The sequence below is a fragment of the Heterocephalus glaber genome, unplaced genomic scaffold (genome assembly GCF_053883595.1).
Source record: "Heterocephalus glaber isolate CG9 unplaced genomic scaffold, H.glaber_assembly_v1.0 deba00001497, whole genome shotgun sequence".
NCBI lineage: Eukaryota > Metazoa > Chordata > Mammalia > Rodentia > Bathyergidae > Heterocephalus > Heterocephalus glaber.
The window spans coordinates 27,807,410-27,833,977 of record NW_028258320.1 but is presented as its reverse complement, the minus strand read 5'-3'; the positions used below and the strand labels follow the sequence as shown (position 1 = coordinate 27,833,977).

The following is a 26,568-nucleotide window of genomic DNA, read 5'->3' as shown; positions in this document are numbered from 1 at the left end:
CAGTGTTGAGCAGGAGTGCTTACCAAGTTGTACTTGGTGGGCCAAAGAAGGTACAAAATTATATGGTCCAGTCTGAACTGCACTGCCTTTTCTCCCTTGTACACAGGTCTTATGGGTTGCAGCTTCATACCAGTGATGTGGTTACAATGAGATATATTACAGAGACCTTGTCATGCAGAATATTCCAAGTCAGGTCCCAGTGCAGGATTTTCAGATATAGAGGATGCTTATAAAGTTGATAAATTTAAAGAAGAGCTCTTTGAAACCAAAACAAAGTGAGGTTGCACCTTAACTTGTTCTGATAATTATCACAATCAAATGATTTTCTTGCAAGGAAATCTGAAAATCCTATCCCACTTTAAATTATGCTTTCTTGTGGGAAAATTTCAAAGACTATGAATTATTATTCTCTTAACATCTTTTAAAACACAAAAGTATAAATTTACTAAAATGTGCTTCAATTTATATTTAACATTTATTCCTTTTTTTTCTGTACCAGGGATAAAACACAGGACCAGGCAGGTGCAGTGCCACTGAGCTACATCCCCAGCCCCCATTTATTCCTTTTCATATTGATATCTTGAACAAGTGACTGTCTTGATACTGACAGAATTGGATTTATTGTATTTTTCTAGTTCTGCATTCCCATAAATCATTCTTTATTAAAAGTAGCCTAACTCAATTTCAGTATTCCTATTTTCTATTGGAATAAATCTATTTATATTTTGCACAATGTGGTCATATGGTGCCAAAACAAATGTTACATTATATCAAGGAATGTACTGTCAATTCTCTTATTAAAAGAGAAAAATCAACCAATATGCAAAAAATCAAGAGGTTCTGTGTTTATCTAGCTGTATTATAAATTACACAAGACCAAACTGAAATCTTATCATTTCTTCTCCTCATATAGGGTACTGAAAGCAAATTTTAAAACTGGCTTCAAACATAGACGTGCTATATTATATATTTCTGTTTCACAATAGTTCTAAATGCCAGTTATTGGGGCTTGGAAAAGCCAAATTTCCACTTTTTGAAATAAAAACTGATATTGTTAGTGATACACATGACCAAGAAAATTACTTTATAACTCTCATAATGCTAACTATGACATTGTGCTAACTGAACATCAATACAAAGTAGGTTACCATTTAATGCAATTATCCTGACTTACAATTGTTGGTATAAGGGAAGGAGTTGACAAGATTTGCTTGATAATTCTGTATCGATCATAAAAGGGCTTTATGAGATTCTTGTCTTGCTTAATTACCTGAAAAACATGAAATAAATTATTGTTCCTTTCTCAGATAAGAATGAAAACATGTCAGTATTCTTAGAAGGCAAAAAAAGAAAGTCTCGAAACCTCTAAGTCTTGGCATTCAGCTGGAACTATCTGTACTGTATGTAGCACAAGCCAATTTTTCTAGGAAAAATTACTTAAAGGATAGATCTAAGTTAGGAAAGGTGAATTTTAAGGCTTTCGGGATGAGTCTGTAAAGCATAAATAGTATGAAAACTCTCCTTTGTGCATTTTTAAACCAACGAGTGATCAAAGTCTATTACTTTTTCTTCCAAAATATCTATTTTATCTGGAATTTCATGACATATTCACAAACACCAATTGTGTATAGGTCTTCATCACTACATACATAGATTGAATACTATCTTTCTTGTTAGCTCTGATATAAACTGTTACTTTGTTCAAAACATTTAACTTTCCTGAATCCTCCATTTCCTATCCAGGCAGCAAAGAGGTTAAAATTACAAAGTTCCTTCCAGGTTGGTTCAAAGGTAGTTATCTCAATTGATTGTCCTAAATTCCTGCATACTAAAAACAATTTATAACTTCTTGGTATACTAATGTGTTTTTTTTCTCCCTCTGCTAAATGGCTCATCCCTAAACACTATTATCAACAGGTCACACTGTTTATAAAAATTTAAATAGGTGTCTGTCTACTTACCTACCTTCCTATCCAAAATGACCAAACTCCTCTTCTTTCCTTTGATTTTTCTCCCCATTGTACCACTGTGTATCCCACATTAATTGGCTACATATTTCATATAAACAGTCTCCCTTTAATTGTAGGCCAATGGTTTGCATTCAGTAGGTAGTGGGAAGGGAAGGGCAGAAATAACTCATAACATCACCCAAGTATCTTTTTAAAAGTACACACACACACAAGAACGCTAAATAGCTCTGCCTTCCAAATGTTCCAGAGAGACTCCTGAGGGAAAAGAAAATGTCATAAGCATGTATTAAGCTTTCCAGTTATACTCATACTACCCTACCCCTATCTAAACTGCAAACCATTCCATACCATATTGATTTTTTTTTCTGAAATTCTCTATGTCATCATTTGTACCATAACTGTTCTGTTTCAGTCTTCTCTGCCAAAATAAATAAAAAATTTCTGGAGGAAACAAATCATATCACATACATTTAAAGTGCTCACAATACTCTATACATCCCCATCTCTACTAACAATTTACCAACATAAGTTTATATGCAAAAAAGGATTCTAATTTTTGACAATCTTTATATATATATTGTATAAGCTATAACCTAAGGCTCTTTCATTTTTATTTTCAGTAGGAAAGCCACCTATTGGTAAAAGCCATTTAAGTATAGGCTAAATAACCTCAAGAACCTCTAATTTTCTGGCCCAATTATTCCTTATACATTTCTGTAGCATAACACATCTTTCCATGCAAAACAAATCCTATCAAAATCTATTCCATGGGATTTTAATAGGCAATAGAGGAAAAAACTCAAAGTTGAGAAAACATTGAAACAATGTCTTTTTTTCAATATCTCGTTGGGACTTATGTTTCACAGAAAAAACTTGAGAAAATGATGCCCTTATTATTGGTCTCTCTTTAGAAATTTGATTTCTATGATTTTGTGTTTAGTATATTCTCCATATTCTAAAAAACTAAAATTAATCCTAATGGAGAAAAAAAGAGTGACCAAAAAGGGAAGTTAGAATGATGACTTCTGTTCTAGAAAAGAATCTTCCACAGACCTACATTAAAATTAGGATACAAGTATAATGTATGTACTCCCCTTTCACTCTGATGATCCTACGATTTTCCTCTTAGGATCGTGACTAAAGCACAGTCTCCAGTGAAAAACATGACGATTCAGTGATCAGCCCAGATGTGTTTCTTGAACACAGAGAAATTTTGCCAGGACTTGATCTCTAAAACTAAAGAGTAATAATTTCCTATCACTTACTGTACAGAGGAGAGAATGTCAGTTTAACTTCTGCCCTTAAGAAAGAGCTCATTTATGGGGATGATTAGAGGGTATGATTTTATTTATAAATTCCTGTGGTTTACTCAAAAAGAATATGTGGCAACAGCTCTCTGGGCAGAAAAGAAAATAAGTACACTGTAAAAGTGCTGGAGTTATTGCAATTTTTTCCCCAAACAACTTTCTGATCAGGATCCAGAAGAACTTGAACTGTCCACTCAGTAGCTATTCTGTCTTGGAAATGCAGTTGTTTTCAGGCTATCAGTCCAGACCTTGATAATTCTGATGACCCAGGATAGGAGACACAGGAGATTTTGTGTGGAAAAGTTGTCAAGCTATTAACAAATCATTTCAATTGTATTCTTTTAAAATTCTACCGTCTTTAATCTCCTCTTGATTTTACTTGAAGGCTCTGGATTCAATCCCCAGTACCAGAAAAACAAAAAAACACTAAAAAACAAAACAAAAGAACAACAAAGAACAAAAAAACAAAAGTAGGAAGTAAGAATTAATATCTTTTTGGATTTATCTGCTTGTACTTACCTTAAAAATATGATAGCCCATTCATACTCTGGATGGCTCTCCCTACCTGTTTTAGTTTACTTAACATGGTTTACTCCATTCACATAACAAAAATCAAAAGTTACTTACATCTCCCATACAGCAACATGTACAATTAGGAAGGAGGGAGAATTCACTTATTTCCAGGATAGTACAATGCCTTATGAGCAGAAGTGATTATCTTTTAAAACAACCACAGATAAAAGGGAAAGGTAATGCTTTAGGATATTTATCAGCTTTAGTATGCACTCTGACTAAGCATCAGTGCGAAAGTAGCAGAATAAAAGTCTTTCCTGAAAAGAAATCGTTCTTTATCATTGAAGTTTTAATGCTTACTGCACTTTTAGCAGTATGCAAGGTTCCCAAATAAAAGTCATCTGTTAATTTGAGTTTAAAGTAATGGGATGTAATGAGATGATCTGAAATTCTACTTAGTGTATTTAAGAGGCAGAAATAAGACTAGCTTCTTGGAAATATATGTTTCCTTTGTTTCTATTGTGGCCCCAGGACTCTTCTCTTAGGACCAGCCTCATGGCTGACTGGTCATCACTACATCATTTACTATGGTAAGCTCTCTCAGAAACAGTGCTGCAGCTTAGTACATGGAAGCTTACATATTCTACTACAGATGTTCTCAATTTAAAGGACCTTAACTTTTACAGAGCTACCAGGTTTTATCTGAAGGGACATCAGACACTTGTTCATTGAAAATAATAGAAATAATTGCCATTTATACAAGGATGATTTTTAAAGCATGCAGAGATTTCCATGAGACCCTCAGACTCTTACTTATATATTCCTATTTAACTTAGATGCCTCAGAAAGACAGCCCACCACCTCAGTTTGCCTGGACCTGAGGCAGCTAAGTGAACTCTTCTCTGAGATTCAGTTTACTCACAGGTAAAATACAGAAGAATCATTGTGACAATAAAAGAGATGGCTGGTGACTGGTGAACAATTATTGATTTGCAAAAAGATGCTAGGCATAAAAAAGGAAGAGGAAAAGTCATGACAGGGTCGCTGCCATGCAGCTCATGTTCTCCTGGGAGTTGGGATACAAGAAATAAATAATAAAATCATTAAAGATTCTGATAAGCACTATGGAGGAAATTAAACAGGTGAAATCACAGAAAATGAGTATGTTTTCTTCCTTAGAAAGTGATTAGGAAGGCCAAAAGGTGACATTAATAAATAAAGTTACCAGGCCTAGAGAGTCACAAGTAAAAGCACTGTAGACAGAATTGCATGCATTGATGCCTTGAAAGAAGGAAGAACCTGCTGTAGACTTGGAATGCTTAGGTCTGAGGGTTGGAACACATAATGGCATAAATAAAATCAAAAGGTAGATTAGGATCCATCCTAGATGACCTTTTAAACTGGGCAGAGAAATATTACTAAATGGTTGTAAGCAGAAAAGTGAAATATGATTCACTTTAAAAGATCTTTGATTACTGTGTAATTATATCATAAGGGGAATGTGTAGAAAAGGGGAAATGAAATGTCTGGCTTGAGCATCAGGTAGCATTGGAGATGGAATGTCCTAGACATACTTAAAGTATACAGTATTTTGGTTAAAATCAAAAGAGCATGTTTAAGCACTGGAAGGGAAAAAGAGAAGAAAAGGAAGACTCTTCAATGAGAATGGGTCCATTTACTAACATTGAAAACTAGAGAGGAACAGATTTTGGAATGGAATAAGAACTTAAGAGGTCTATTTGGTATACATTTGATTTAAGATCTATGAGGAATAGGGTAACCAACCATCTCACTTTGCCTAGGACTGTCCTGGTTTTGGCACTTAGAATACCATGTCCTGAGAAGTAGACAGGATTAGGAAGTAGATAGTCAAGCACTGATACCTGTTCTAAGTCTGCTAAACCAATTCCAATGCTCTACTCACTTCCCTGATAAGTGAATAGCATAGAACTAGGACTTTGTTATTGATCAAGATGCTTTTATAGATGTGGACAAGGTAACTAAAACATAGGAAAAACTGTCAAAGTATTAAAGCATAAAAACAGATATGCTTGGGTGTATGTGTGTATACACAGAAGTTATCCACTGGCTATCCTAAAAGTTTACCATCTCGGATGTGGGAGGGAACACTTTTCCCACATGGGTAACAACCTTATATTCACTATTCATAACATATATTGGTGGTTTTTTAAGTTTAAAGGTATTTCATAATGATAGAGGTGGCCATGGGCCCATTTCTACTTGTATACAATAAGTCCCAAAGTAAAGGACTAGCCCAGTAGCATAATGTGCTCCTTCTGGAATTTGGTATATATGTTGCCATATTTTTAAGACCAATAATGTGCAGCAGAATAGGCAAAAGCATCGTTCTCAAGAAAACTTCATTACAAAGACTTCATTATAAAATTTAATGTATTAATTTGCTCATTCATCTGTCCATTTATTCATTCGGCAAACATGCATTCAATACCTACTATGTACAGACATAGAGTCATGAACAATAAACAGTCTTTCTGTGCAAGAAGTTTAAAGTATAAGAATAGGGAATGACAGATAAGGTAGATATAACTCTCATTTAGGAACTGAAAGGCAACCACAGGAGTCTCAGAGTTGATGGGAAGAAAAGCTTCCCTGTTTTTAACAGAGATGGAAGCATAGATAAGCAGGAGCGGGGATTAGCCAGATAATATACTTTTCCTTCTGAAATACAATAAATCTTTTGTTTAAACTCCAGGCTCAATATAACCTAATGCCTAATTGATAGCTCTCTTTGGTTGTCTCCCAAAGATTTCAAAACTAAGATATCAAAAACCAAGGTCTTTTGTTCCAATCTAACACTCTGCTATAAACCTATTCTTATTATGTGAAATATCAAACCATTTTCCTTACTATTTATGCCTCATCCCTGCATTATTATGTTTTAACATATGAACTCTAAATAGAGCTCTGTCCTTTCAGATGATATACTCATTCCCTAGTCTTGGATTCATTTGCTAATTCAACGGGGCGGGGGGGGGGGGAATAAAGGGATGTGACATATCTTTGTGTCTTTGCCAATTGATTCCTACAAACATGTCATACTATAACCATCAGAACAGCCTCACAACATGGAATCGTGAGGCCACATCCATAGATTATGGCTATTAACTCACCAGGAACTAATCTGATTGAAATTTGGAGCCATTTTCATAAAGATGTTTATGTAGTGGCCACGTGCTCTGACAAAGTGGTGGAAAGCATGATGTCACTGGCACTGTGTGGGGTGTTGGGCCTCTATGATGATAAAATGAGGTACCTTAGACTCCTCCTCAGGAGGGAAGTGCTCTCTCTTCTCCTTTAGGTATGTCCACACAGCATCTGAAGTCTCCTCTCCAGAAGAGCTTGGCTCAGGGCCTGTAGCTTCTGGCTTCCCATTTTCTCTTGGGACAATAGGTTGCTCACAGGACAGGTTTCTCAGAGGGCCTTTAGGAGCACTCCCTTGTTCTTCTGATAGTTTCAGCTTTAGTTCTAAGAGAAATGCCATGAATTACCATGAGCAAAGAGGACTCACTAGACCTAATAAAAACAGAGTCTCAGGGGAATCCCCGCCACCAATGCCAAATTGGTAGAAATGAACAATGCTAAAATGAATTTCTATGGGGCAAGGGCAAGCTCAATAATCATGGACCACATCATAAGCACCCAATCAGGTGTGAAAATGGAGCTCTAGAGACTGGGGTCCTCATGGAGGTGGAGAAGCACGTGTGGTAGAACTCTGGTTTAGATTTTGGTGGAAGAGATCTGGAGGAAGACCAGTGGTACTTGACCCCAGAGTTTCCATTTGTGGTAGCACCTGAAATTCTACACTCCTTTATTGATGTAAGTTTTAGAAGCTGGGACTTTATCAAAAGCCCTTGTGGAAACACAATACTTCTGGAAGGCATTACATAAGCAGGCACCCAAGGAAATACAGGACAGAGTGGGAAAAGGGGGGATGAAAAGATCATCCCCAGCTTGACAGATTTCACAATTTTGTCTAATATCAGCTTTTACAATCTCAAGAATCACCTTTATTGCAATGTGGGTTTATAGAAACTTAAATAATTAAAATTTTAAAAGGCCACTGGGGACTTTTCAGTGAATTACATATCAGAAAATGCTAGGGGACTGATTGTTTGAATGAGGCCATTTATATTGATTTCTCAATTACATAGCTCATTTTCTTTGATTTTTTTTGTTGGACTCTGGCTTGATATTTAAACACTATATATTTTATAAGTGTACTACATCGTTACAGTTTAATACTGCTGAATTAATATTCCTTTCTAATTCTTAATCATTATCCTTCTAGAAATTTGGAAAAATTCCCATGTCTCTGAGTATTGAAATTAGAGTGTGGATGGAGAAAGAAAATAATTTTATTGGTAAACAATGATTGTATTTTAGAGTTAATTAATACACCATCATCCCCAGGGAGGGCCAGCAAAAAAAGGACTGGACTGAGATGCAGGAGAAACAAAATATATAAGCAGCTTACCACCTCCACGCTATGTAACCTTTCCCTCTGGCCATAAACGTCCTCACCTGTGTAATGGGATATGCGAAGTAAATGATTTCTCAGGCCTCTTTTGTTTCTAGTATCTACAGATCCAATAAAAGGAAGGTTAAAGCTCCACAGGTTGAAATGTCCCTAGGTTTGAGTGAATCATTCCACTTGGAGGTTGAAGGTGCTCAGTCTTTGTGTAAGGATGTTTATCAAGAGAGGCTTAACAATGAAAGTGATCCACAGCCATTTGTTTTATGAGGCCTCCAATGGAAGCAGAAAATTGAGTTTAAGAGGGCACAGGTGGAAATGAGTCAAAATGCCCTGGAGAAGATTATTACTATTTTAACTGCATCATTTCTGAGAAAAGAGACCTTTGGCTGGCATTTACCTTTGAGCTGTTTACGACCTTTAGCCAAATCGTTCATCCATTTCAGTACTTCAGGATTAGAAGTCTTGTCACCATGTGAAGGCTACCCAGGGGGTGGGGAGGGATGGAGATGGAAGGAAGGGAAAGAGAGGGAAACAAAAAAAGGAAAAATATAATTTTCAACAACCAAGCCACCCAGATAGTTGCATGAAACTGCAGCTGACAGAGTTACTTCTGGAAAACATCAGACATGCTTGACTTTCTCCACAGTTTTATCCTTGTCATGGGCATTATTCCTAAACATGCTTGGTCACCCAGTATTTTCATATAGTCCTAGCCATGCCAGCATTCCCTACCATCTAACTTTCAATCACCTTGCAGGCTACCCACACCCCACACTCCTGCTCTCAGATCAATGATAATACAAACCATTGCTTCTTCCTTTGCCTGTGGCTCTCATACAAGGCTTTTTAAAAACTGTATATCCTTTTATTGGTACATTGTAGGAATACAACATAATGACATTCATCACTGGAAATATGCAGCTTTACATACTCTCTTGGTTCTTATTTTTTCCCCCTTCCCTTGCCCTCCCTTCAACCCCTCCATCCCTCCCTATTTACAAAGACTTTGTTTCCTTTTTTTCATTTTCTCATATTAACTCCATTCCCTTTCCTTTCCCCTACCCCTCCCACTTCCCCTTCCCCTTTGACCCTTTTCTTACTGTTTCACATTATCTATTATACCTTTTAGTCCTCATTTACACTTTCAATTTCTCACACAGAGAAACTATTTGGTATTTAAACATGCGTGTCCTATTTATTTCACATATGAGTATCGCCTCAATGTGCATCCATTTAGCTAAAATGGCTCATTTCTCGTTCTTTATGGCTGAGTAGTACTCCATTTTATATAAAAAATATATATTATTTATCAAGTATCCAGTTTATGGGCATTTGGGCTGTTTCTAAGTTTTAGCTATTACAAAGTGCTATGCAATGAACATGCTGCCATGAACATGGAGTACATATATCACTGTGGTATGACTCTTTTAATTCTTGGGGGAAGATACCCAGCAGTGGAATAGCAGGGTCAAATGGGACTTCCAGTCCTAGTTCTTTGAGGTATCTCCATACTGATTCCCACAGTGGTTGCACCAGTCTACACTCCCAGCAGCAGTGGAGCAGGGTTCCTCTTTCCCCACAGCCCTGCCAGCATTTGTTATTGGTTGATTTCATGATAGCAGCCATTCTTTGTGGGGTGAGGTGGAATCTCAGCGTTTTCATTTGCATCTCTCCAATGACCAGTGATGTTGAACATTTTTTCATATGTTTATTTGCCATTTCTACTTCTTTGTCTGAGAAATAGCTGTTCATTTCAGATGTCCATTTTTGGAGTGGGTCTTTAAATTTGGGAGGTCTGATCTTTTTAAGTTCTTTATAGATTCCAGATAGTAGACCTTTGTCTGAGGAAAAGCAGGTGAAGATTTTTTCCCACATTGTGGATTGTCTCTTCACACTGCTGGTGGTTTCTCTTGCTGTGCAGAGCCTTTTAATAAGAAGAGATCCCATTTGTTGATCGTTTGTGCTAGTTCACGGGCAACTGAGGTTTTGTTCATAAAATCTTTTCCTACACCAATGTCTTCAAGAGTTGTACCTAACCTCTGTTCCAGCTGATTCAGCATTTCTATTTTAATATTTAGATCTTTAATCCATTTTGATTTTACTTTAATACATGGTGAGAGATATAGGTCTAGTTTTAATCTTTGGCAAGTTGAAGCCCAATTTTTCCAGCACCATTTATTAAAGACGCTATCTTTCCTCCAGTGAGGGTGTTTGGCTCCTTTGTGGAAGATGATGTGGCTGAGTGTGTCTGGAGTTGTTTCTGCATCTTCTAATCTGTTCCACTGGTCCTCAGGTCTGTTTCTTTGCCAGTGCCATGATGTTTTTATCACAGTAGCTTTGTAGTATAGTTTCAAGTTGGGAGTTGTAACACTCCCTGCCATGTCTCTGTTGCCTAGAATTGGTTTTGCTATTCTGGGTCTCTTCCTGTTCCAAATGAATGTTTCGATTGTTTTATCAACATTTGTGAAGTATGCTGCTGGGATTTCAATTGAGATTGCATTGAATCTATATAGCAGTTTTGGAAGTATGGCCATTTTCACTATGTTGATCCTTCCTACCCAGGAGCAAGGGATGGCTTTCCATTTTCTGATATCGTCTTCAATCTCTCTTTTCAGAGTGCTATAGTTTTCAGAGAAGAGGTCTGATTTCTTTTGTTAGGTTGATTCCTAGGTATTTCAGGGTTTTGGATGCTATTGTGAAAGGCATTGTTTGCCCTATTTCTCTCTCAGTGAGTCTGTTGTTCCTGTAGAGGAAAGCTATTGATTTTTTGCATGTTGACCTTATATCCAGCTACTTTACTCAATTTGGTTATTAAGTCTAAAAGACTTTTGGTGGAGTTCTTGGGGTCTTCTATATAGAGTATCATGTCAATGAAAATAATGATAATTTGATTTCTTTATTTCCTATCTTTATTCCTTTTATTTCTTTCTCTTGTCTAATTGCCATGGCTAATGTTTCCAAGGCTATGTTGAACAGGAGTGGTGACAGTGGACATCCTTGTCTTGTTCTTGATTTTAGTGTGAAGGATTTCAGTTTTTGACCATTTAGTATGATACTGGCTATTGGTTTTTCATAGATGGCTTTTATCAGATTGAGTTAGAGACCACGTATTCCATTTTTTTGTAGGGTTTTTATCATAAATGCATGTTGGATTTTTTCAAATGCTTTTTCTGGATCTATTGAGATGATCATATGGTTTTTGTCTTTGGTTCTATTAACGTAGTATATTACATTGATTGATTTGCGTATGTTGAACCATCCCTGCATCCCTGGGATGAACCCCACACTTGGTCAAAGTGTATGATGTTCTTGATGATCTTCTGCATTCTATTTGACAGTATCTTATTAAGGATTTTTGCATCTATGTTCCTTAGTGAAGTTGGCCTATAGTTCTCTTTTTCAGTTGGGTCTTTCTCTGCTTTGGGGATCAAGGTGATGCTTGCTTCCAGGAATGAATTTGGGAGTATTGGTTCCCTTTCAAATTCATTGAAGAGTTTAAACAGTAGTGGCAGTAGTTCCTCTCTTAATGTCTATATAAAGCACTTTTTAACATAACCTTCAGGAGAATGCTAACAAACTGGGACATTTAGCTCCTAACAGCCATATCCTCCAACTTGAATGAAGGAGATGCCAAACCTGACAACAGTGCTGAGAAGTCATCAGTCTGTTAAGGAAATAGCAGATTTCTAATCCTCTCACTGTTTATAGACTCAACCTGCTATTCTAGATAGCATTAAAATTAAACAATCATATTGGTGTGACCTGGAGCAAATTATTTAGCTTCTCTGTATTTCATAGTTTTACCTACTATGTGAAAATTATAAGAGTATGTCCCTCAGAGAGCTGCTATGAGGGATTAATTAATATCTGTGAAGCACTTGAAAATAATTCCAGATGCATACTAACACTGTTTCATTGTTAGCAAGCATTACATATATGACTATTACTGGTTTTATTTTCACTAGTGGAAGCAGTAGTCTAAGTAGTGTTACCACCAGACCTTCAAAGGAATACTGAATGTCTTCATGAACAAATATATGTGGAGGGGAATGCATGTCCCAGGGAGCTATCCACAGCCTGCGTATGGCAAAAATAATATTTATTTTCAATTTTAGAAGGATATGAATCTATCAATACAAGTCTTTCAGTTGAGCACCCCCCTTTTCTTGGAAATGGGGTTTTTCCATGTTGCCCAGGCTGGCCTCAAACAATCCTCCTGCATCAGCCTCCCAATTAGCTGCCATTACATGCATGTGCCACTGTGCCTTTTCACTTGACTTTTGGATTCCTTCTCAGAGCACAAACGTGGACTTTCTATAGAAAAAAACAGATTTTATAAAATGGAGTACTACTCAGCCATAAAGAACAAGAAGCTAGAGACATTTATAGCTAAATGGATGCACACTGAGACCATACTCTTAGGTGAAATAAATAGGACACACATGTGTAAATACCAAATAGTTTCTCTGGTGTGAAAAACTAAAAGTGTAAATAAGATTCAAATTGTATAAATGACAATGTGAAATAGGAAGTCAAGGTCTAAAGGAGTAGGGGAAGTGGGAGGGGTAGGGAAAAGGAAAGAAGGGAAAAGAAAAAATATGAGAAAAGGGAAAAATGGAAACAAAATCTCTGTAAGTAGGGAAGGGTGGAGGGGTTGAAGGGAGGGCAGGGAAATGGGGAAAAAATAAGAACTAAGATACACCGTATAAAGGGACAAGATCCCAAAGAGGAATGCAACTGTATTTTATACCTAAAATGTACCAATAAACTTAATGAAAATTAAAAAATTAAAATTAAAAAAAGAAAAGTTAGAAGCATCGCCAAATATACTTATGCTTTATTCCCACAGATCAGTAAGGACACAGTAATTTAAATGCAGACTCAATACTACTACAGGTTACTACTAGCATATATAAGGAACTTTACAGTAATATTCAAGATGACATGATGATATGTGTATTTTAGGGACTAAATGTAGAGCTCTTTTATGTTTCCTTATGGGGATCCACTAAATCCATGTAACAAGTGGGAGGAATAGGAAGATGGAAAATATGTTCAAGTTTGAAGGAAAAAAACAGTACTTGCATTTCAAGATCATCAAATATACATGGTATTAAGTATGCCCACTGTAGAACACATTGCAAAGCACTGTCAATCCTAGAGCAGTGTAAAAACTACACATTTTAAAATGAAGATGGAAAGAAAATAATGATTCTTAGGGAAGGTTGAACAGTAGACTATGGTTTCCATGAAGTAGCCTCAATTTCAGGACCATGGACAGTACCAAAAGTACTGCTGTGCCCACCTCCAAAAAATAATTTAGTCTAGTCCTACCTACATTCTGCTAGAATGATGCACTGTACTGATTCCCTGGCTTTGAGTAGCAGTCTGGTTAAGTGAAAAGTCAGTGTTTTATATTTTTTTTGAGTCCAGAATTTTCCGCTCTAATCTAAGAATACATCTTGCTGAAGAGTGATTTACTAGGCCTGTCGCACACAGGTAATTCTATATATTTTTAATATGTTTAAAGAAACATTTAAAAACCCCTAAAACCCTAAGCCAGCGATTAACAGAGAAATGTGCTTTTATCACTGCACATAGGATTTCAGAGAAATTTAAGGCTGAATTTTCTGACAAATTAATTTACATCCTAAAATCAGTTTCAGAAAGGAACTTTTTATTTATTTATGCTTAGGGGAGCTTTTAAAAGAGATTAAATCAAGCTTTCATGGATGGCAGCTCCCAAATCAGATGAAAGTTTTCATATACCACCTGGAAAACCTACAAACAACCTTGTTAAAACAAGCCTTTTAAGTTCTGAACTGAAATATTTTGGGTTAATGAACTACAGCGGTCAGACACCTGGAACTTGTATAGTTTAGGTTTACTCAATGCAATTAAAGTGGGGCACCTAAACCACCTAACTGAAGATACCAAAGGAGCAGATGTGTGGTCTGCCAAAGATGGTTCATAAGGCATATTAGAAAGATTTCTGAGGCTGGGGATTTGGCTCAGTGGTTCTGGCGCTTGCCTCACAAGCACAAGGTCCTGAGTACAAGAAAGAAAGAAAGCAAGAAAGAAAGAGAGAGAGAGAGAGAGAGAGAGAGAGAGAGAGAGAGAGAGAGAGAGAGAGAGAGAGAGAGAAAGATTGATTTCTGGATTGGTAATGATAAGATCTGAGCTGTCTTGACTAGATTAATTCTTTGCTGTGTGATTCTAGGTCATTCACTTCCACTCTCTGGGTCTTAGTTTCTTTCCTTGCCTGATAAGAAAAATGACTAGCTGATCTATTTCAGTTATAACCTCTTCTGATTCCAACTGAAAGTAGACATCTGACTGAGACAGACTTTTCTAAGCACATGAGCATGGTAATCCAATATGTCAGCTGTAGAGAATAAGCAGTTTGGGATAGGGATATAAAATGGTTACATTCAAAAGAGATGCACAGACACCAGAGTAGCACAGAAGCTCAGCAGGAGCTTGGATTCAAAAATTAGCAGTGGGTGCTATTAATTCCACAGTCAAGCTGCCAGGACACAGCAACTAATTAAAGCCCATTGACATACCAAACCTCTCACCACTTCCTGGCACCCTGACAGGGCAAAGGGAAGCCTTAGCTCCTAACACATGTAAGGTTCTGTTTAAGTCAAGGACTCACACAGAAACAGCAGTAAACATGAACCCTTTTCCCTTCCTACCCCTGTATTCTTCTGCATGTGAGTATTTAAGTGTGTGTGTGTTTGTCTCTCTTCTCTAGCTTTAAATGTTCTCTATACAAAGGCAAGAAGTGCCAAAAGAACTGAAATTCTCTTTCAAAATGAATACATGCTGGGTGGCTGTTACACTTGAGAGAAATAACCCAGGATCTGTGGCTGCAGGTAGAAAATTTCCTTTCAGGTTTTTTTTTTTTTTTTTTTTGTAACTGGGATCAAACTTGGGACCTTGTGCTTGCGAGGCAGGTGGTGGCACCACTGAGCTAAATCCCCGGCCCCTCCTTTCAGTTTTTGACAAGGCAGAGACTGCCATGGATTAGTTTATTGAAATATTGCTCTAGTGGATTAAAAAATTATTCAGCCAAACACTGAAATAAGTTATACATTTACTCTCTTGTTTAATACCTTCAAACTTAAATCATTACTGATATTACCTCCACTTTACAGATGAACAAACTGAGACTCAGAAACATGAAATAAGAAGTCCAATGTCTGCTAGATTCAAATCCAGAGCACTCTGACTCAATAACTGCCAGGTGGGAAGTGTTAACTGCCCAGTGATGGAGGGTGACTTGTCACTCTAGAGTCCAAAGTGAGGATATCCCAGATGTAATAACACACCAGCAGCAAATTGGAAATCAGTTTCTCTCAGAATAAGTGAAGCTTTCAAAATATAGACACATAAGAATTTTACTTCCACTCCACCACTGTGAAAACTGCTCAGCTTTAAATCACAGCTTCAAGCCTAAGCAGACAGAGCACAACCACCCTAGGCAAGTTACGTCTTCACTGGGCCTTAGTATCCAAGTCTGTAAAACCAGACATAAAGGCCAGACCAATAATGTGTAGAGCTCAGCTCCCTCCTGCTCTAGAAAAGACAGGAAGTATCTATGACTGCCTGACTTTGGGGAAGAGAAAAATCTTCAGCATTCTGAGGTTGCCTTGAAAGTCAACATGATTTTTTATTCTATTTTTCAAGCTAAAAACCACTCCTTAAAGCCATTTATTTAGTGACTTTGAGGCCACACAGGACAGAAATAATGGAAGAGTGGAATAGTATTAGCTCTTAGCTAGCCCTGAACTTATCACAGGTTCACAGGAATTTTCTGATTGCCCCTGTACCAAGTGCTTAGTGAGCCTTTAAATATTTCAAGATGTATGAGAGATTATTCCCTGTTCCCTTTTATTTTAATAACAAGCTGTGCTGGGCCCTCTGCCAAAGAACTAATATCTTTGTGGAATTCTACATGAACAAAATTTTTCTTTATGCTATGCTCACCACAAGAGAAAATAAATAAGAGTAGTACTGGCCATCAAGGCACTTACCTATGACTATTGTTATGTGAGAAAAGACCAGGTCATGTGTGCAGCACCGCCAGAACCAGCTCAAAGACTGGTGTCTCCCTGATGGGAGAGGTTGGATCAATTTGTCCTTATCCATGGCCTAACAGATGTCACTTAGGAATTATCGCCACCCATCAACCAGCAAGTACTTTAATGTCAGAGAAACTAATTCTCCCTTATTATATGCCTCAATTAGAGATTCTGCCCATGAGATCTTCATCAAAATGTAAATGGAAAAGGTTAAAGAAGAGAGACCATAATTCAATAGCTTTCCGAATTTTAATCCTAGAAAAACTAGTGATAGTAAGATTCCTCAAGGGAAAAAGGAGAATGGATAATCAAACAAATTTATAAATAAGTTATAACCATTACTAGGAAACAGGAGAGATAAACTGACAGAATATGAGAACAAGACAAACTAAGAAAAGGAACTCAATCTGGGTCCTTGTTTGGACAGTGGGAAAAAAAAATTGTTCCCTGCCAAAGAGGGGTACCAAAAAAAGGAAAATCCACACCCCCTGACATAATCTGCTTTCACAAGAAACCGTAGAGTCCTTACCCGATACTTCCTTTCTTGCTCAAACTTTTCTTCAAATTTCCGGATTTTCCGCTTGAGACTCTGGATATGCTTGGTGAGCTGGGCAATGGTCTGCGGCTCCTTGCCGTCACCGCAGCTGCACCGTGAGGAACTTCGGGGCCTGCCAGGAGTCCAGGAGGGAGAGAGCATTAAGAATAATAGTCTTGGGCCGGGGATTTAGCTCAGTGGTTTCGCCGCCTGCTGCGCAAGCGCAAAGACCCGAGTTCCATCCCTGGTACCAAAAAAGAATAATAGTCTTGCACTGAACGCAGCTGTTTGGTCTGTAAACTAGGATGGTCTGAAGAGTCTAAAGCACAGCTCATTACCAGATGAGTCTACCCAGTGGTATCTGCTCTTCAGAGGAGCCACCTGATCTCAGTACTGCATTATGGGCAGGATGTCATCAGGGACTTTAACATACAAATATCAGAATATGAGTCCAGGAAATGCATTGCTCACAGCTTAGAGAGGCCAGTTTAAGACTTAGAAGAGACAGAACTGCTGAAGTGTTATCGCCAATAATTGTACCAGCCACGCCTCTCAATAGTTTCAAGGAAGGCATCAAACAAGTAGTTAACTTTTCTTGACACAGCCTTTTCAAATGTGATGAAAGAAATGGCCCCCTTCTCCAGAGAATGCGTATTCCTTCTCACTTGACACACACTGTACATGATAATAATTCATTAAGTCCCACAATTAATCCAGTGGATGGATAGTTGAAGAATGTAGATTTGGATAAATTCAAGAATAACAGCATGAGTTAGGAAGGAGATATGGATTCCCTAAGCATATTTTTACCAATGGAGCCTCAACCCCATTATTCATGGGACCCAAATATAAAGAACACATAGTTCATTCTAATCCTAAATGAAGTGTGTAGGGGAGCAGGAACCTGACTTGAGATAGAGATAGATAGATAATAGGTAGGTAGGTAGATAGATAGATAAATAGGTAGATAATAGATATATGCATACATAGACAGATCTCTATCTAGCTGGAGAGACAGCTATTGTAAGCCACCATTTTTCTAGAACCTAAGATCAAATTGAAGTGGACGATTCCCTGTTGTTCCCACAATCCATCCAGTGATTCCACTGTTGGATATGGAAAAATACTGAGCTAATTAAGAGCAATACTTGTGACATTTACATATACACATACTTAGGATTATGGTTACTCCACCAAAAACATGCAAGCCTTTAGGGCAGCCTGTCTCATGACCATTTCCTCTTGTGGGATTATATGTTGAAGCAGCATTCCCAAGTAGGAAGTACACCAATATCTACCTTATTATTCAAGTCTTACAGGTGCATTTGGCAGATATGTTCACACTACTTCAGAGACATTTCGTTGTAGGTTGTAAATGTGGTATTTGAAAAGCAGCATGAAATAAGATAATAACATAAGATTTTCTTACATCATAAACTGCTGAGTGCTGGGTGGAGAAGGGGCTGACTCAGGGTCTAAGTTGAATCTCTGGCTCTGGCTGAAGATGGAGCATCGAGGTGACAGCAGGGGGTTATCACCATCAGTGATGTGATAGAGCAGCCTGCTGGTTCCCACAGACACATCTTCTGGTGTGCTGTCGGCTTCATTTTGCCCATCTTTGTGGGTTGTCATGGAGTCTGGGGAAGGAAGATAAATGATCAAGTCTTAGAAGTGACAGAAGACTTGAGACTGTCATGTTCCTAAATAAAGATCATAAACATTCATTATAATGGCTTGCCTGTTTGTCATTTCTTCCGTCTGGGGACATAAAAAGCTTTCAAAAATAATGTCATGTTTGGTCTCACAGAGCCTGTATAAAAAATATTACAAAGCCACCACCAACAAAAAATGGAAACAAAGTATTTTGGTATAAGTTATTCAGTCATCATAGCCCTAAATTATGAAACTCCTCCTTATTTCATAGTATTTGTGATATGACCTCTAACATTTGGAGAATGTTACAGTGAAGAAAAAGAAAACAATAAAACAGAGCTGGAGCAAAAGATTACAGATTATTAGGAAGAAAAGGAGAACTGAATTAGCAGTGAAGGAAGGGAGAGAAGAAAGTGGGATGGAGGAGAAGAATAGAAGAAAAGGGGAAGAGAGAGAAGAGTCACTCCAGGGAGAAAATTATCCAGCAGTCTTCAAAACTGATGGAGAACATTGCTTATCAATGTGAAATGCTGTTGAGAAATGCTAAATGGAAACCACAGCTTTCAAAACAAAACGACAATGATCCATTTTACATAGAAAGCATATATTCATATGCACAAATAAGTGTCTTAAATAGTCAAAGAGGTTACACGGTACATAACTACAAAGTAGGTAGAATTAGGAATAATTCTATTTTTCCCCAAAGTGTTATATAACATTTTATTTTAGACAAAATGATAAAATCTACTCCAAATATACTCTCCAGCTAGCCAGTCTGGTGCTTGAATTATCACTATGATCATTCCTCTTTAAAGTTAGCTCATTAGAAGCCGGGTGTGGTGCCATATGTCTGTAAACACAACATGCCAGAGAATGAGGCAGGAAGATTTCAGGTTTGAGGCCAGCTTGGGCTACAGGGTCAGGTCAAAAGGTGGATACCCCTGTGCTGTGGAGGTGAGCGCAGGGAAATGAGGTATGTCACCAGAGAGACGTTAGTACACTGAGGATGGCCAGGATAAGGGTCCCTCGGTCCTGGGTTATTCAAGAATTCAAATGAACACCTCAATTTTTGCCTAGAAAACAAGTCAGGAGAATTTAAGGCTTTCTCTTATGTCTAGAGTACTTCCCTAAAGATAGTAGAAAACAAAGACTTTCTGGGTGAATAAGCAGAACCAGAAAATACTGACAATTCACTTTTCCAAAATAAGCACTTATCACAATTTAGCACCAGATAAATCTTAATCAGATTTAGAATGGCTCCTTGTTCTCTAGAACTTGAAATGTAATTTGCTTTGTGCAACATCAAAGGTCAGGTTAGGTGCTCCTGTGTTTTCAGTTGGCCTCTCCCTGGTGGGTTGTACACTGAGAGGGAAGATGACACCTCCTTTTGTGCCTCTGAAGCCCACTCTGTCAGCAGCTGAGGCCGGTCAGAAATGGATGCGATAAGGGCAGGTCCTAGGCTGCAGTTTGTTGAAAGTCCTGAGGAGTAACAGGAATAAGACTTACTAACCAATAAATCATATCATCAAACCCTTTCCTTAAGCCATCGGACTCTAAGAAGAAATGAATTTTATTCATGTTACCTGTTTTATTTTCAGCATCTTCTGGTAATAAGACTCAGAAGAAATAATCAGAAGAAAATAATCTTTAGCAAGCACCTGGGACCAGAATATGTTTATTAAAGTGAGAGAAGTCTACAGACCTTCAAACTTCAGCTAAGCTGTGGCTCTGGGGTCAAAATTAACATAGTCTCTTGTTGCCGTTTTCTACAAGATGCTCAAAGGTGGCACTTGGGTTCCTAGTACATCATTGCAAAACAGAGGTGGGAAAAGAGCAGGAAACCCATAGACACCTAGGATATAACTTTACAGAATCATAGAAGGCTATGAATGGCTTAAAAAACTATATTGTGATAATAATTGTAAACCTCTATTTACATGGCATCTGTTTTTCATGAGCACTCACATAATTTACCAGTGCTGCCTAATTTACATTCAAACCTCATTTCCCTCCAAGTCACTATTGAAGGAAGCCACAAGCCAGGAAGAGCCCCAAGTAATCACCTGAAAAGCAACAGAGTCAAAAACTGGTAATTTGGTAGAGCCTCCATTCTTAGTCCACTCTCGCCATTTGCATTGAGAAGGCATTTAATTAAATCAGCTGGCATGTGTACTTGTGTGTGCATTTGTGGAGACAGAATCATTGAGCTCTCGGAAAAAGCCAATGCAGATTCAGAGCCAGTGCTCCTGCCACCCTGGGAACAGAGCCCAGGCCATAGCTTCCAGACTCTGCTCCCTAACAGCAGAAGCTTATGGCAATGCTAAACTCAGGTGGCTTCCAATGGTTCTCTGGGGGCACATTATTTTATCTCGCAAAGGAAGGGGAAGCTGGCCAGGACCAAAGGTGTGATGCACCATGGTTTAGGGGAAGGGGCTTGTGAGCCAAGAGGCTGGTCTGCTTTTTCTGTGGGGTTCCAGCCAATTTCTCAACATCTATGGTTGGTTATGTGGCCTGTCTTATTCAAAGGGCTGTGATAAAAACATGAGATCTGCTGTACATGTGCCTTTAGGTAACAATACTCTATTGTACACTAAAAATTGTTAAAATGATAGCTCTCCTGTTGAATGCTGTTCCTGCAACAAAAAGTTCTTCATATTTTCTAAAATTTCTGCAATAAATATATCTTAATTTTATAGAAGGGAAAATAGAAATTAATATAAATTTGGGGGGAAGTATTCTTGGGAAGGAAAGTATTCTTGGGAAGGAAAGTAATAAAATATCTCAGCTGAAGCATAATAGATAGTAAAGATTATATACCTTGAATGCTAGGTCTATAGGCTAAGAGAGACTTTGAAAATGATGGTCCATTTAAACCTCAATTTCTTCATCTGCTAAACATGGAGAATTATGATGCATGCCTCATAAGACTAAAGAAGGATGAAGTAAAAATGTAAACCTATAAAATTTATGTCATATCCACATAAACCTATATTGCATTATGTGTGTATGTAATTTCAACTTGAATTTTTATATCAACTTCATACAAAGTAATGATGACTATGAAGTCATAAATTTGCTTGCTAGTTACATTTTATACTAATATACATTAAAAATTTCTCTTACAATTGATAGTGAGCATCCTTACCTCCCTTATAGAGCATACTTTGTGAAACATTAGGATAAGGCATAGAAACAGGCAAACACAGTGTTCATGAAAACCATCATTTTAATACTGTCAAAATACATTAAATAGTTTCACCTCACAGGAACCTCTATGGAGGTGAATATGAGAAGTGAGATCAATATATCTCAATATCTCATCCCTCCTTATTTATAAGCAAGAATAATAACAATAACTATATTTAATATTTATGGAACAACTAATTTTGTTCTCATACTTATTCTGAGAGTTTTTGCATGTATTTAACCTTCATACCAACAAGGTGAAGCTGTTTTTAAATCGTTTCCACTTTAAATTCAGAAAGGAAGGTTGCATAACTACACTAATGCCATCCAGGAAAGCTTCGACCAGTGCCAGCAGTAGAAGACCAAATCTCTAACACTGGAGGCTGAAGTGTTCCTGTCAGTCCACTCCCTGAGCAGTAGGGAGCTAGAGAAGAGAAATAATTATGATCAGAGTGTGAGGCCAAGACACCACTTCTGATCTGGCTGCAGCTCCAGGAAGAACAGATACTATATTACAGGTGTTAAATGAGTCAAGTCAAATTTAAGAGTTTAACGTTCTAATATGAGTTTTTAAACCAATTCAAAATTTAAATAAATCTCTTTCTGCAAAGATTTAAGAGGGACTGATGAGATTTAACTGAGCAAATTTGTCACTTTGCAGCCCTGGATTTGCCTATCACGGAGGGCTCATAGGAAGTAGTGAGATACATTCCAAAATGCCAAACAGCAGTTTTTGTTGGTTTTAGAAGCTAAATGAGCCAAAATGAGGTTCCAGCATCAGAGTTCTCACTTACCCTGTCTCAGGACAGACAGCAGAGAGGGTGATAATGTCACACACACAAAGAGGGATGCAAAAATAAAAACAACTCCCAAAACATCTGATTATTGATGTATCGTTGGTTCAATTTTAAGTCTGTTAAATTTGAGCATTGAAGGTACTAAGGAACAGTTAGCTTCAGGGCAAGAGAGAACATGAGTAAACTTAAAGTTATCCCAATAACTACTGCTGGGGAAATAGAGGAACCTGCCTGGGTATAGACCACTAAGAGAGGAAAAGCTCATCATTCTGATAGGATGACAGTGGAAGTTAGGGTAGGTAAAAAAGGAGTCTGGGTTGGGCTGGCTGATCTAGCAGGGAGAGGCTAGCACTCCAAGCAGGCTTCTATGTGCCAGCTTCCATGGAGGACCACTAGAAGTATTAGGGAACTGAGGGATGAGAAATCTGTCACCAAGAAAGCAGAACTGGGCTTCATGACAGGGACTCTGCAGGTCCCAAGAGGCAGTTTGCCATCACAAATAAAAGCATGTGCTGTGGGCTCAGACCTAGATGGAAGTCCTACTTCTGTTATCTGTGAAACAATACATGTTACTCGATCTCTTTCAATCTCATTGAATTTGAGAAATTATCAGGGGAAATGGCCAATGAACAACGTCTGATCTCTGAGAATATCTTTTCCCTCCCTGCATTACCAAAATGAAGCCAACTGCTCAGATAACAATCAGGCTGAGCCATGCCCTGTCTGTACTGTGTGGCTGGGGAAAGACTAATCACCTCCTATGATAGTGTCAAGGACCTAGAAGCACCCTGTGGGCGTACAGAGAAAGTAAGGCACTGGCACTGTGGTGCTCATCATTCTTCAGCCTAGTTATTTCCCCAGGTCTTCTAGTTGATCCCTGCACAATTGATCACCTCAGTGGTGCAGCTAATACAAATCTGCTAGTAAGATAACAAGAGCCATTTTCAAAGCAGAGTTCTCATTTATGAGCAGAACTGCTTTGGGAAATGGAAAATAGAATACATAAAGGCAACAGAAAAACTGCTCAAGGAAATTCAACATGGGCAGCACCTTTTCCATTCATTTTGTTTGGTTGTTTTTTTGGTTTTATTTGTGGTGCACGGGATCAAACCCAGGGCCTTTATCATGCCAGCTAAGTGATCTACCACTGAGCATATTCCCAGCCCTCACCAGTTATACCTTTTCTAGCCTCATCCAAGTCAGATAGGAAGCACAGCTTAGCATTCTCAACTTCAAGTGTGCATTAGACTGGCTAAATTAACTAATTCAATCAAAGAAGTAGGGCCAGCAGCTTCACAGAGACAGAGTAACAGAAATGCACAATTCTCAGGGAACCAGAAGGGCCAGGTGAGGTTGTCCACTGATTCTGAGCCTAGAAGTTATCTAAAGCAGAGTCAGACACAAAGCTTCTGGGCATGCCATCTATTCACTTGCAGATGTAGTCATTATAAACATGGAAAAATGACACAAAAATAGCCCGAAGAAAGATATTTTAAAAATTACTATAATATATGGAAAAACTGTACAGAGGAAGAGTGGTATATGAGAAATCTATGGAATATCTGCTCAAATTTTCTGTAAACCCAAGACTTCTTTCAAAAAGTCTATTAATTTTAAAAAATGACTAATAAACTGGCTACATTGGTGAGTGCCTGTAATCCCAGAACCCTGGGTGGTTGAAGTAGAAGGATGCCAAGTTTGAGCCCCATCTGGGCAAATCAGTGAGACTCTGTCTCAAAATAAAAAATAAAGAATGTAGCTCAGTGCAAAGACGCTGGGTTTAATCTCTGGTATCACAAAATTAAAAGTAAATAAAATAAAATGATGTAAATCTATTGACTTAGAGTCTGAGTTCTGGTGTCAGTGTCCTGGGCTTGGTGTACAATGTCACCTTCTTACAGTTGTTATATCTTTGCTCCACCAAGCCTCTTCAAATTTAGTATTCTCACTTTAAAAGAGCTGTAGTGAAGACAAATAGGATAATGGAGTTAAAACAGTACTTGTCTTCACTTAAAAACCGAATTTTAAAACTTTTGTAGATTATTACCTGGCAATTTAAGCTGTAGGATTAATATTTCCTTCCTATAAGGCAGTTGTGAAAATGGCCTCAAAAATTACACTGTCATCTATAAATTTTGAAATCAAGCTGGGCATGGTGGCGCATGCCTGAAATCCAAGCACTTGGGAGGCTGAGGCTGGAGAATTGCCATGAGTTTGAGGCCAGCCTGGCTGGCCTACATAGTGAGTTCAAGGACAGCCTGAACTACTGAGACCTTGTCTCAAAAAACAAACAAAACAAATTTGAAATCATTTAAAAAATGCTTTCTTTGGAAAACAATGGGTAATGTAACACTCCTTCCTTTATAAACTATGAAGATGATTATAAAAGCACCAAAGAAAAATTATTAATAGAACCTTTCCAACCAAGTTATGTCACACTTGTAGCATAGGACAGATTTTATTGCAGCAAATGTAGTTTCAGTTTTAATAGGTGGTAATTATTCAACCATCAGCTCTATAGATTATTGCTGTTATAAATACCATTTGCTTAAGGGAACTAGTGTAATGTCAATCATATGTAAGACTCTCAGAAGGAAGATAGAGAAGGAACAGTATGAAATGTCATTTCCATACCCTGAAAGTAGTTAGAAATTATGATAGAGTAGGTATTTAAAGACAAATGTAAGCATTATTAATGGGAAGAAAGATAATATAAATTCTGAGTAAGGCAAGAATGTCCCGTTTTGAAAATAATGATAGCTAACATTTATTGAGCATTTACCAAGGCCAGTGTGTGAAAAGTTTCTTTTGCATTATGCCACATAATTGTCACAACCCCAAGAAGAGTATGCTTTCTTCCCTTTGAAAGAGGAGACTGAGGTACGGAGAAATTAAATGACCTATCCAAGATCACCCAACTAGCACATGAAGTACTAGAAGGACCTATGTTTCAAAGCAAAATAGAGCCAATAAATATAACACACTTGAACTTTCAAGAAAGCTATAGTATGAGTTTCGTACCAAGGTTGTTTAAAAACAAAACCAAATGATGACTGGATCATGTTTTGCAACGAATACAAAATTCACTTAACAATATATAACAAAGGGCAGAGTTGAATGAAGATATTTATGACAGAAATGTCAGTACAAATCCTTACAAATGTATCCTGGATTAGTCTTATTTTACTTTTATAGCATAGAAGTGGAAGTACAGAGTAATAAATCTGAGTTCGCAGATGAGTTTCAGTGAGTAGCACACTATACAACCACAAAGCAAAGACACAAACCATGAGAAGGCTCACCAGTAGCAAATTACTTATACTGTGGGACAGCAGGTAATGGATTTGGAGAACACTAAACTATCTATTCTTAGCAAATAATAAGCACTCTACTATTAATTTGACAAGGAATGGAATTTGTAGAGCTGCTACAGACTGCACGGGAATAATAGAAAAGCCAAGAAAATAGCAAGAGCTCTAGGAAAGACTTGGAAAACAATCCTATAGGCATAATTATTTTGGAATTGTTTTATAAAACATTTCCATGGTCCATAGTTTAGGTATTAGTTCATTTAAAAAACTGATATAGGGGCTGGGGATTTAGCTCAGTGGTTCTGGCGCCTGCCTCACAGCGCAAGGACCTGAGTTCGATCCCCGGTACCAAAAATAAATAAATAAATAAAAAATTGATATAATTGTCGACTCAAATGTTGTTATAAGAAATAAGATCTCTTGTACACTTTACCCAGTTCTCCCAATGGTAATATTTTTCTGTACCATACTACTTCTGCTCACATTCATGAATAAAATTCTAATTGACTCCATCAGGAAAACACTCACTCTTCAGATAAGACAATCAGAAGCCACAAGGGCCTGTAGATAGTTTAGATATGAGGAGCTGAAATGGGGGCCAGGGAACAGGGGCTACAACAGTTTAATCAACTACACATCCAGGTCTCCTCAGTTCAGGAAGGAATTTAAAGAGTGATTTTCTCTTTTTTTTCA

The 26,568-nt window shown here is 37.7% G+C and overlaps 1 protein-coding gene across 12 annotated transcripts in view; it reads right to left on the bottom strand.

The window, feature by feature from the left end:
- Fam13c (family with sequence similarity 13 member C) overlaps nucleotides 1-26,568 on the bottom strand; it is a 124,101-nt gene that overhangs the window by 7,319 nt on the left and 90,214 nt on the right. For 7 of the 12 annotated variants that reach the window (XM_087184819.1, XM_013077206.3, XM_087184816.1 and 4 more), the window contains 5 exons: nucleotides 18,358-18,565; nucleotides 16,923-17,061; nucleotides 8,704-8,785; nucleotides 7,086-7,297; nucleotides 1,175-1,270 (listed from right to left, as the gene is read on the bottom strand). In XM_087184819.1, the coding sequence (XP_087040945.1) occupies nucleotides 1,175-1,270; nucleotides 7,086-7,297; nucleotides 8,704-8,785; nucleotides 16,923-17,061; nucleotides 18,358-18,565 (737 nt within the window). Of the gene's footprint in view, nucleotides 1-1,174; nucleotides 2,226-7,085; nucleotides 7,298-7,323; nucleotides 8,354-8,703; nucleotides 8,786-16,922; nucleotides 17,062-18,357; nucleotides 18,566-26,568 lie in introns of those variants that run through there. The other 5 variants (XR_002387251.2, XR_002387250.2, XM_004858293.3 and 2 more) reach the window with 3 other exon arrangements.